Source organism: Pseudochaenichthys georgianus, chromosome 4 (assembly GCF_902827115.2).
Source record: "Pseudochaenichthys georgianus chromosome 4, fPseGeo1.2, whole genome shotgun sequence".
Lineage (NCBI taxonomy): Eukaryota > Metazoa > Chordata > Actinopteri > Perciformes > Channichthyidae > Pseudochaenichthys > Pseudochaenichthys georgianus.
In genome coordinates, this window is record NC_047506.1 from 2037790 (window position 1) to 2049982 (window position 12193).

Below are 12193 nucleotides of genomic sequence, written 5' to 3' on the forward strand. Positions count from 1 at the left end.
ACTGCACAGTCACTTCCCTTCTCAGACACGAGGAACATAAGTCCATTTAAATGCAGAAGTTATTCATTATTTCTCCCTTATTTATTGTTATTATAAAAGTATTCCTACTAAGCTTTTTACAAATAGTCTCGTTTATGATCAAAGGGACTTCAGATGAAAAACAAGTGTCTAATAAATGCAGAGGGTGGAAGTAGTGGAGTACAAATACTTTGTTACTGTACTTAAGTAAATGTTTCTGGTATCAGTACTTTACTACTTATTTTTCTGACAACTTTCTACTTCTCACATGTTGAACTCAAATACCTGTACTTTCTACTTCTCACATGTTGAACTCAAATACCTGTACTTTCTACTTCTCACATGTTGAACTCAAATACCTGTACTTTCTACTTCTTACATGTTGAACACAAATACCTGTACTTTCTACTTCTCACATGTTGAACTCAAATACCTGTACTTTCTACTTCTCACATGTTGAACTCAAATACCTGTACTTTCTACTTCTTACATGTTGAACTCAAATACCTGTACTTTCTACTTCTTACATGTTGAACTCAAATACCTGTACTTTCTACTTCTCACATGTTGAACTCAAATACCTGTACTTTCTACTTCTCACATGTTGAACTCAAATACCTGTACTTTCTACTTCTTACATGTTGAACACAAATACCTGTACTTTCTACTTCTTACATGTTGAACCCAAATACCTGTACTTTCTACTTCTCACATGTTGAACACAAATACCTGTACTTTCTACTTCGCGCATGTTGAACCCAAATACCTGTACTTTCTACTTCGCGCATGTTGAACCCAAATACCTGTACTTTCTACTTCTCACATGTTGAACTCAAATACCTGTACTTTCTACTTCTTACATGTTGAACCCAAATACCTGTACTTTCTACTTCTTACATGTTGAACACAAATACCTGTACTTTGACTTGAGTAAAGACGTTTAGTCAGTACTTCTACTTTCACCAGAGCATTTTTAAACACGAGTATCTGTACTTCTACTTGAGTAAAGGATGTGTGTACTTTTGCCATCTCTGAATAACACAGATATGCAACGTAACGTGTCTGACGGAGGTTACAGAAAATAGTAACTTGTACCTGGATGGCGAGGTACATCACCCCTAAGTACCCTGAGATGCAGACGGCCAGCAGCAGGTCGAAGATGGCCGGCTTCACTCTGAGAGGAGGAGAGGAACGAGGGGATTATTAAAGGATAGACATTAAAAAAACATCATCAGCAGGGCGGTCAAACTCAAACACACAGTGGGCCAAAATAAAAAAATGGGTACTAGTGGAGGGCCGGACTGGTTCAAAGTTTATTGCAGAACGTATTGAAATGAACCTATTGCACATATTAAACCTGGAACTAACAAAGCTTAAATTATTGCCTATAAAAACAACATTACATAATCAGGTGCAGTCATTTCTCATGGCTCTATCTGCAGCTTCTCCAGAGTCATTTCTTATGAGTACATTTCCCCACAGGCCAACAACAGCTTCAACTAAACTATTCCCTCAGAGAGAAACCAAACATGCTCTGCTGTCCTGAGAGAAAGTGCAGAAGGAAGCATCCATTGAACTCAGTGTGCTGCTCTGAGATGCTAGCTCAGACACTTGGCGTCTCATCTCGGGTGCAAGGTCATCAATGTTTGGGGTCAGGCTCTGAGCGGAGGAGACCCTCAGGATGGAGGGAAGGTGCAATATACCGGCGGGCCAGATCCAATAGCAATTAGAAATTATCCTGCGGGCCGAAATAAAATCCACCACAGGCCTGATTTGGCCCCCGGGCCTCGAGTTTGACACATGTGCTCTAAGGTTATTCAATGGAAAGTAAACCCTCAGTACTGCGCGTGGGACATGTATGCGATTCCTCCTGATTCCACCCTGGGCTCTCAGGACCATGTGATGACAACACCTTGAACCTCGTTCCAAAAGGCTTCTTTAAAACAAATGAACCAAAACACTGACAGCAAGGAACATGGTGTCGCTGGAAAGGTCTGTGAAATGTTGTTCACTGAGGATTCTTTAACAGCTGGGAGCAGTAAAGCAGCAGGAAGTGCAGTAAAGCAGCAGGAAGTGCAGTAAAGCAGCAGGAAGTGCAGTAAAGCTCAGAGGAAGAACTTAAATAAAACATGAGAGGAGGAGGAGGACTGAGAGGAAGAGGACAGAGGGTGCATCTCACTTCGGTTAAATGGATTCCTTGCGTCCCTCACTTGCGTCGTTTCCCTGCGACTAGTCCCTCCCACCAAGGAAGCAAGGAGGGACGCAAGGAAACCACGAGAAGCAGGAACATGAGCTTTAAGAGCAATGGGACGTTGAAGCGACGTCCATTTGTGATGACGCCGCACAGCTGATCGTCTGACAGCAGCTCTGTCCCCGTTGTTTCCACACACAGCCCCGCCACACATTTACTGACACAAACATGTGTATCATCTGTTGTAGATCCAGATACATTAAATAAAATAAGAACTCATTCTCAAAAAAGATAACCGCCATTCTTAAAATGTATAAACGAAAAAAGCGATCATGAAAATGTTTCCAATAAATGAATAAAATGATTTGTGCCCTCTTTGTTGTTCAGATATATCAGATGTTTGTAACTAAATGAAACATGAATTGAAACAAAACACGGTATAAACTGAGGAGTGACTCCCGTGAGGTTCATGTGTTTTCTTCACTCCGCTGGGAAACTGCTCTCACGTCAAGAAGCATCAGATCAGTGCATGCACTGCCTCGTCCAATCAGTGAGCGATACACAGTGAGGGGGCGGGGCGAGTGTCTGAGGATTTCCCCGGAGGATGGTCTGGTGGCTCCTCGCTCCTCCGGCACAAATAAGGCCACTGGGACGCTACTCAGGATGACGCAGACAAATCAACTTCTGGTGATACCGAGAAGCGAGGAAATTAAAAATAAGAGAAGTGAAGCGCACCCTGAGAGGAGGAGGAGGAGGAGGAGGAGGAGGAGGAGGAGGAGGAGGAGGAGCTTGTTACCTGTATGCGTTCATCGTCTGCTTCAGCTGATCGTAGAAAACGAACTCTGGATCCCTGAGGACGACAGAGAAGAAAGCGTCACTCAGAGACCCCGACTCCCAGACGCGGGAACAGGAAGTGGTCACAGGCTGATTGATGAACAGGAAGTGGTCACAGGCTGATTGATGAACAGGAAGTGTGTCTGGTGTACCTCTTGTCTGCTCTGACGTAGTGCCTCTTCACGTCCTTCAGGTAGTGTCCCATGTGATACTCCAGAGTCGACACCACGCTGCTGTCTTTGTCCACCAGCTGGGCGGCGCGGGGCTGAGCCGTCAGCCAATCAACGACCGCCGAGAGCTGCTCGTCCTGCACCTGCTGACACACACAGTGTTACAACGGAGGAAACGCACTGCTGACACACACACACACACAGTGTTACAACGGAGGAAACGCACTGCTGACACACACACACACACACACACACACACACAGTGTTACAACGGAGGAAACGCACTGCTGACACACACACACACACACACACACACACACACACACACACACACACCTCAACACCCAGATGAAACAGAACTGTAAGCAGATTCTTCTTTTTGGATATTTTACAAATCACTCCCCTTTTAAACTGTATTCTTGTTATTATCGTGTCATATAGTATTTCATACCTGTTTTTCATTTACTCTCTAGTGTCTCATTAATAACTATAGAGATCATATCAAGGTGTGCCTAAAGGCCCGGACACACCAGGCCGAAATCGGCCGTTTTCGTTAGTCGGACGACGAAGCGTGCCCTGTCGCCCAAACTCAATTTGGTGTGTCCCGCACCGTCGGCCGTGACACGCCTTATTTGGCCTTTCATTGCCGGAATCGGCCGTGCGTCGGCCACAGGCAGTCGGACAAAGAAATCACTCTGATTGGCTGTTCAGCTAGCGAATCAGTGCATGAGAAGCAAAACGGTTGCTTGAGAATGTCTTCCACAAGCAACACTGCAATGGCTGATCGCTCCAGTGCCGCACGAAACATGTTTTCGATGGACGAGAGTGAAAATGGAACGCACACGCTATTTGTTGTTTGTTTATTGCCACTCACGCATGCACAGTTCGTACGTGCTCGGCTGAGGTCTTTGCGGTGTGTTCCAGTGCGACACATGGCCAAGACGCAGGAGAACACGACGACGCAATTATTTGAGCCTCTCAGGAGAGAGCTCTCTTCCACCTGGTTTTAGAAAAGCTCTTTAAATTTGTTAGCATAGCTAGCTAACCAGATGCTAATAACAACAGATCGCCACGCAAACACTGCGGCATGTGTACGGATCCTCATGGGTATTGCAATATTTTAAGGGCTGGAGCGGCGTTCCGGTGCTCTCTGTCAGCACTCCTTTCAGACGAGACATATACCACGTGCAGGGTTCATACACTTTTTCACCAATGACTTCTCAATGACCTTTACCTCATTTTCCATGACCAAAAAAATATTCCCACTGAAAATGGTTTCTTTGAACACGGAACAGGAAAATAAGGTCTGCATATGAAACATGTTGTGCCTATCTAAAACAAATCAAATAGTAGGCTTACTAGCTTCTACACGCTAAAGCAACTGTAGTCAGGTATGAAAAAGGTGGCAAGGACCCGACCCCTGACCCCCTGAAAGCAGCAGTGTCAATAATAACAGAAACGCCAAAGAGTCACATCTAATAGAAATATATAAAAGCATTTATTTTAATTGTGTAGCAGTCAGTTTATAATTCTGGCAGCACTGTTGAGCATTTTGAAAATGTATTGTCATGCCTCTGTGCAAGGCTTAGTCTTTCTATCTTTATAGCCACTGGTGTAACTAAGTTCATAAACTCAACAAGTACTATACGTGGGTACAATTTTGAGATACTTGTACTTTATTTAAGTATTTCAATGTTTTGCTACTTTGTACTTCTACTCCTCTACAGTTCAGAGGTACATGGTGTACTTCTACTCCTCTACAGTTCAGAGGTACATGGTGTACTTCTACTCCTCTACAGTTCAGAGGTACATGGTGTACTTCTACTCCTCTACAGTTCAGAGGTACTTCTACTCCTCTACAGTTCAGAGGTACATGGTGTACTTCTACTCCACTACAGTTCAGAGGTACATGGTGTACTTCTACTCCTCTACAGTTCAGAGGTACACGGTGTACTTCTACTCCTCTACAGTTCAGAGGTACACGGTGTACTTCTACTCCACTACAGTTCAGAGGTACATGGTGTACTTCTACTCCTCTACAGTTCAGAGGTACACGGTGTACTTCTACTCCTCTACAGTTCAGAGGTACATGGTGTACTTCTACTCCACTACAGTTCAGAGGTACATGGTGTACTTCTACTCCTCTACAGTTCAGAGGTACATGGTGTACTTCTACTCCACTACAGTTCAGAGGTACATTGTGTACTTCTACTCCTCTACAGTTCAGAGGTACATGGTGTACTTCTACTCCACTACAGTTCAGAGGTACATGGTGTACTTCTACTCCTCTACAGTTCAGAGGTACATGGTGTACTTCTACTCCTCTACAGTTCAGAGGTACATGGTGTACTTCTACTCCTCTACAGTTCAGAGGTACATGGTGTACTTCTACTCCTCTACAGTTCAGAGGTACATGGTGTACTTCTACTCCACTACAGTTCAGAGGTACATGGTGTACTTCTACTCCTCTACAGTTCAGAGGTACATGGTGTACTTCTACTCCTCTACAGTTCAGAGGTACATGGTGTACTTCTACTCCTCTACAGTTCAGAGGTACATGGTGTACTTTTCCTCCACTACATGTATTTAATACCTTTAGTTACTTCACAGATCTGGATGAATGATGTGAAATATAATAACCTCTTAAATCAGACTTTAGTTCCACCTGGAGTAAATCCACCAGCTACCCTGCAGTCTACAAAGTACTTCAGACTAGCTGCACCTTCACCAGCTTTGAGAACACTTTCATGATCAATCATTATAAAACATATCAGATATATTATTCTGAAATGGACCAATCTGCACAACGACTACTTTTACTGTCGCTACTTTCACTATATTTTGATGAGAATACTTTTCTACTTTTACTTGAGTAACATTTTGAATGCAGGACTTTTACTGTAACAGAGTATTCCTACACTCTGGTACTTCTACTTTTACTCAAGTACAAGACCTGAGTACTTCTACTTTTACTCAAGTACAAGACCCGAGTACTTCTACTTTTACTCAAGTACAAGACCCGAGTACTTCTACTTTTACTCAAGTACAAGATCTGAGTACTTCCACTTCTACTAAAGTACAAGATCTGAGTACTTCTACTCGAGTACAATATCTGAGTACTTCTACTTATCTGAGTACTTCTACTTTAACTCAAGTACAAGACCTGAGTACTTCTACTTTTACTTAAGTAAAAGACCTGAGTACTTCTACTTTTACTCAAGTACAAGATCTGAGTACTTCTACTTTTAAGAACAAGATCTGAGTACTTCTACTTTTACTCTAGCACAATATCTATACTTATACCACCTCTGTTTATAGCCTATGAAAAAAACTATTAGAAAACGAAGGCTAAAGCTAACGTTAGCAGATAGTGACAATGTATGCTAGCTCGCTAGCTCAACGATTCCTTAATGATATTGTGACAGAAAAACATTTCAGTTCACATCACGCTCTGCCGCTCTGCTCTGAACACCTGAACGGCCCGTTCTAACAGCTGTTCACCAGCGGCTCAGTCTGTGCCACAGTGACTCCGCACAGTTAACGAACGCACCGTAGATAATGTAGCTGACCGTCATCCCGGAGCAGCAGAGTTCAGCCGACAGGCAGGAAGACTCGAGCACACAGCTCGCGCTTCATATATTAAAAAATAATACCATGCGCGTCATGATGGCACATAACAGCTCGCGACCGCAGATTATTTTGGCGATTAGATAAAATGTAAATTATATTTGACGCAACTTTAGTTACATTTCCATGACTTTTCCAAAACGTTGGGGAAAACATCGTTTTCCATAACTTTTCCAGGGCCTGGAATTTGCATTTTGAATTTCCATGACTTTTCCAGGTTTTCAATGACCGTACGAACCCTGCACGTGAAGACACGTTACGCTCGTGTTGTGTTCAAGGAACCTGTCCTTGGCCAGGAAAAACAGGCACTCGCTTGTTTAATTATTTTGTGGTCTAGATTTCTTCTTTTTTGAAGTGAGAAGACGGACGGACCCCGCCCCCCCCAAAACGAAAACTCTTCGGTTCTCCACGAATTACACAAGTCGCCCAAATCAGCGTTAAAAAAGCGGGAGGCGCCGAAAAGCGACTAATTTGCATCACTGGAACAACAGAGGACACACACACACTGTAACAACGGAGGAAACACACACACACACACACACACTGTAACAACAGAGGAAACACACACACACACACACACTGTAACAACAGAGGAAACACACACACACACACACACACACACTGTAACAACAGAGGAAACACACACACACACACACACACACTGTAACAACAGAGGAAACACACACACACACACACACACTGTAACAACAGAGGAAACACACACACACACACACACTGTAACAACAGAGGAAACACACACACACACACACTGTAACAACAGAGGACACACACACACACACACACACACACTGTAACAACAGAGGACACACACACACACACACACACACTGTAACAACAGAGGACACACACACACACACACACACACACTGTAACAACAGAGGACACACACACACACACACACACACACTGTAACAACAGAGGACACACACACACACACACACACACACACTGTAACAACAGAGGACACACACACACACACACACACACACACACACACACTGTAACAACAGAGGACACACACACACACACACACACACACACACACACTGTAACAACAGAGGACACACACACACACACACTGTAACAACAGAGGACACACACACACACTGTAAACAACAGAGGACCACACACACACACTGTAACAACAGAGGACACACACACACACTGTAACAACAGAGGACACACACACACACTGTAACAACAGAGGACACACACACACACTGTAACAACAGAGGACACACACACACACTGTAACAACAGAGGACACACACACTACACACACACACACACACACACACCACACACACACACACACACACACACACACACACACACACAAACACACACACACACACACACACACCACAACCACACACACAACACACACACACACACACACACACACACACACACACACACACACACACCACACACACACCACACACACCACACACACACACACACACACACCATCACACACACACACAGCACACAGCAACACCACAACACACACACACCCACACAACACACACACAGACACACACACACACACAGCGATTAATATATATCAGTCTTTTTCTTTCATATTTCTGTGTCCTCCCAGTTAGATACTTACCATCTGTTCAGTTGAATATCTTCAGGTTCTCCTGGAGCGCCCTGTTCAGCAGAGTAACAACAACAACAACACGTCACAACACAGGTGGGAAGCAGACGGTAAATAAAAGGTCTCCATCCGTTTCTTCCTTTACCTTTTCAGTGAGGTTGTATATGACTCTGGCGAGCGCCTCCGCTACCAGCTTTGTGTTTCTGCTGAGCTTCTGAACATCTACGTGAGGCCTGGAGACACACAGAGAGGAGGAGAGAGTCAGAGGAGAGGAGGAGAGAGGAGGAGGAGAGGAGGAGGAGAGAGGAGGAGGAGAGGAGGAGGAGGAGGAGGAGAGGAGAGGGAGGAGAGAGGAGGAGAGAGGAGGAGGAGAGGAGGAGAGACGAGAGGAGGAGGAGAGAGGAGGAGGAGAGAGGAGAGGAGAGGAGGAGAGAGGAGAGGAGGAGAGAGGAGGAGGAGAGAGAGGAGGAGAGGAGGAGAGAGGAGGAGGAGAGAGAGGGGAGGAGAGGAGAGAGAGGAGGAGGAGAGAGGAGAGACCAGAGGAGAGGAGGAGAGACTAGAGGAAAGGAGGAGAGAGGAGGAGGAGAGGAGAGAGGAGAGAGGAGGAGGAGAGGAGAGAGGAGGAGAGAGTCAGAGGAAAGGAGGAGAACACAAGACGAGGGAAATGTCAAGTCAGCTGATCGGTAGAGGTGAAATGAAACACCGAACCTCAGCGAAGGAGACGTAGGGAAGGAGAGGCATCAGATCAAAGAGGAGAGAAAAGAGTTCAGAAAGCTCTTAATTTAAAAACACCCGTGGCTCAAACTTGGAAACGTTAATCACGGGATCCACACGGTTCTTATTTTAACCCTTAAATCGCTGAGCAGAACAACTATTACTTCTCTCCAATGTGTTTTATATTAGGGCTGTCAAACGATTAACATTTTTAATCAGATTAATCACCATTCGAATTATGTCCAAAATATGCCATTTATTTATGTATATTGTTGGGAATGGAAAGATAAATGAAAGAAGGCGGATATATCCATTTAACATACAGTATCTATGTTTATTATAACATTTTTCTGCGTGTCAAAATGAAAGACAACCCACACACCTATCAATCATCAAACCGTGGGGTCTTAATTCATTACGTGTTGATTTCTATCAACGGGGGAGTACTTCAGGAAAGTCGACAGAGGGGGGGGGCGGCGGCTAGTGGAGTACTTCGTGACCACAGAGTGTGAACGTTGTGATCAGCTGTTTTAGCGCAGTTCTCCAGTGAGGGGGGGAGTCTCCCTCCGCAGCCGGTTGGCGTAGTTTTGGCACAGTTCCGTTGTACAGACCGACGTTAACAGCAGCCCTGTCTGTGCACACGGAGACCGACTCTGTCGTCCGGTGATCTAACCGCCTTCTGGAAAAGCTTCACAAGTACGTCGGTACGCAAATGCGCTTTGTGACACAAGTGACGGTACGCATTTCAGATTACGCACATAACCTGTGTACCAGTTATGTGTTACCTCCTGTACTACAGCAAGAGTATTCTCCGTCGGGACTTCCTGCAACAACACCACGACATTATCAAAGATGTTCTATTGAGAAGACGATCACTACGTGACAAAAGTTTTCAAAACCGTGGCTACTGAAATCAATCTTACTAACTGCTGCTGGTGCTAATTAATTCAAAAAATTAATTACCGCCGTTAACGCGATAATTTTGACAGCACTAGTTATTATATATTGGTGTAGGAGCCAAACTGCTTGTAAAGATTGGGTTTAAGGCAGTGCTTCTCAAAGTGTGGTCCGTGAGCGCCCCCTAGTGGTCCGTGAGTATATTGGTAACATTTCACATTTGAAATTAATTAATTGATTTAAGTTTTCCGCACTCTCGCGGGAATGTCTGCGCAATGGAGCGAGCTTAAGTTTCACTTCTGATTGCATGATATAGCCCAGCGCAACACCTTCGTCTCACAAGAAAAACGATGTGCCTTTGGATATTTGTGGAGTTAGGTGGTCCGCGAGTGTTTTTTTATTGGTTAAGTGGTCCTGGGTATGAAAAAGTTTGAGAAACACCGGTTTAAGGTTGCTCAGTTAAACACGGCTTGTCGGCTCCACCATAGGTAAACTCTACTCTGTTGTTCTGGGGGGATAGAGAGACGTGCACCCACCCAGCAGGGGGCTCTCCCGCTCCGTGGCGAGAGGAGGGGGACACTGACCGGGCGTCCATGATGCTGGCTCTCTGCGCCAGGCGGTGGGAGGCCAGGTGCGACAGCGTGAAGGCCGGCAGGCGGCGGATCCCGAAGCGCTCGTGCTCCCAGGCCAGCATGTCGTCTGCCAGGTTGATCTTCTTATGGACCATCGAGAACTTCACGTCCGGGAACTGGCTCTCTGACACCTGGGAGGACACAAATCCAACATTAAAGGACATAGTTATAAATAGTCTGGGTTTTTTAAAGAAAAGTAGAGAAACATTTATTTTAAACCTGAAGAAAATAGGTCAGAAAAAACTGATTTGACTGATTGACACATCATTACTAACAGTTACACCTCCTCTCATAGCTGTTGGTTAATATTAAAGGTCCCAAGTCACGGCCATTTCTACTGATCATATTTCCATTGTTGAGGTCTACTAGAATAGATTTACATTGTTATATTTTCCAAACTCACATTGGTTTCTCACAGCATCTCTGTATAGTCTCTGTATTCTCTCTGTCCTACACGGCTTGTTGGAGCTCCTCATGAGACGTGTTCAGTACTACATGAGTTTTACCTTTACCCATGGATGCACAAGAAGATTATATGATTACTTTCGTGACGTTTCGCTCTCTCAAAAGTTGGCCATTTTGTCTTCATGCGCCAATGAGCAGCTCTCATAGGAATGAACGAGGCCCCGCCTCCCACGCTGTATCCAGTTCTTATTATACATCCATGGTAGACAGAGAGATCGAAATACCGTTTCCCACAACATATTCTGCTCATGTTCAGGTGTATATCAGTATGTAGTGTCTCTACTTTAAAGAGTCCTCTCCTGCTGATGTTCAGGTGTATATCAGTATGTAGTGTCTCTACTTTAAAGAGTCCTCTCCTGCTGATGTTCAGGTGTATATCAGTATGTAGTGTCTCTACTTTAAAGAGTCCTCTCCTGCTGATGTTCAGGTGTATATCAGTATGTAGTGTCTCTACTTTAAAGAGTCCTCTCCTGCTGATGTTCAGGTGTATATCAGTATGTAGTGTCTCTACTTTAAAGAGTCCTCTCCTGCTGATGTTCAGGTGTATATCAGTATGTAGTGTCTATACATGTCTCCATGCTTTAATGTTCAAAAGCTTTTAATTCTTCTCATACTGTCTGTGCTGCAGAACCTCTTTTCACCCTCTGTCTGAAACCAGAGCCCAGTCTGCTCTGATTGGTTAGCTGGCCGGCTCTGTTGTGATCGGTCAACCGCTTAGAGATGTCCCGCCCCTTAGCCTATCACGTACAATGTGTTGAGTGTTTCATAGTGGTGTTACTATGTTCCGAAAGATGTAAAGTTTAGAGTTATAAGTTATATTATGATATGATATAAAGCGTGGATCTTCTCACCAGCTCCAGCTCCTTGAGCAGGGTGAACTGAGGAGAACCCTCTTTGGGAGGTTTGGACACGTGGAGGTGCATAGTGTCTCCGTTCCCCAGAGTGTCCAAACACAGCACGAAGGCCACGTTGTCCTGCAGCAAGCTGGAGTCTGAGGAGGAAGAGGGGGGGGGGGGGGGGT

General features: G+C 44.7%; 1 protein-coding gene across 1 annotated transcript in view; it reads right to left on the minus strand.

The window, feature by feature from the left end:
- The window catches only part of ncln (nicalin), a 34075-nt gene that overhangs the window by 6329 nt on the left and 15553 nt on the right, over window positions 1-12193 (minus strand). Inside the window, exons 8-14 of the mRNA XM_034081030.2 lie at window positions 12024-12163; window positions 10660-10838; window positions 8574-8697; window positions 6662-6670; window positions 3196-3359; window positions 3006-3059; window positions 1114-1192 (exon numbers count right to left, since the gene is read on the minus strand). Coding sequence (XP_033936921.1) covers window positions 1114-1192; window positions 3006-3059; window positions 3196-3359; window positions 6662-6670; window positions 8574-8697; window positions 10660-10838; window positions 12024-12163 — 749 coding nt within the window. The remainder of the gene's footprint in view (window positions 1-1113; window positions 1193-3005; window positions 3060-3195; window positions 3360-6661; window positions 6671-8573; window positions 8698-10659; window positions 10839-12023; window positions 12164-12193) is intronic.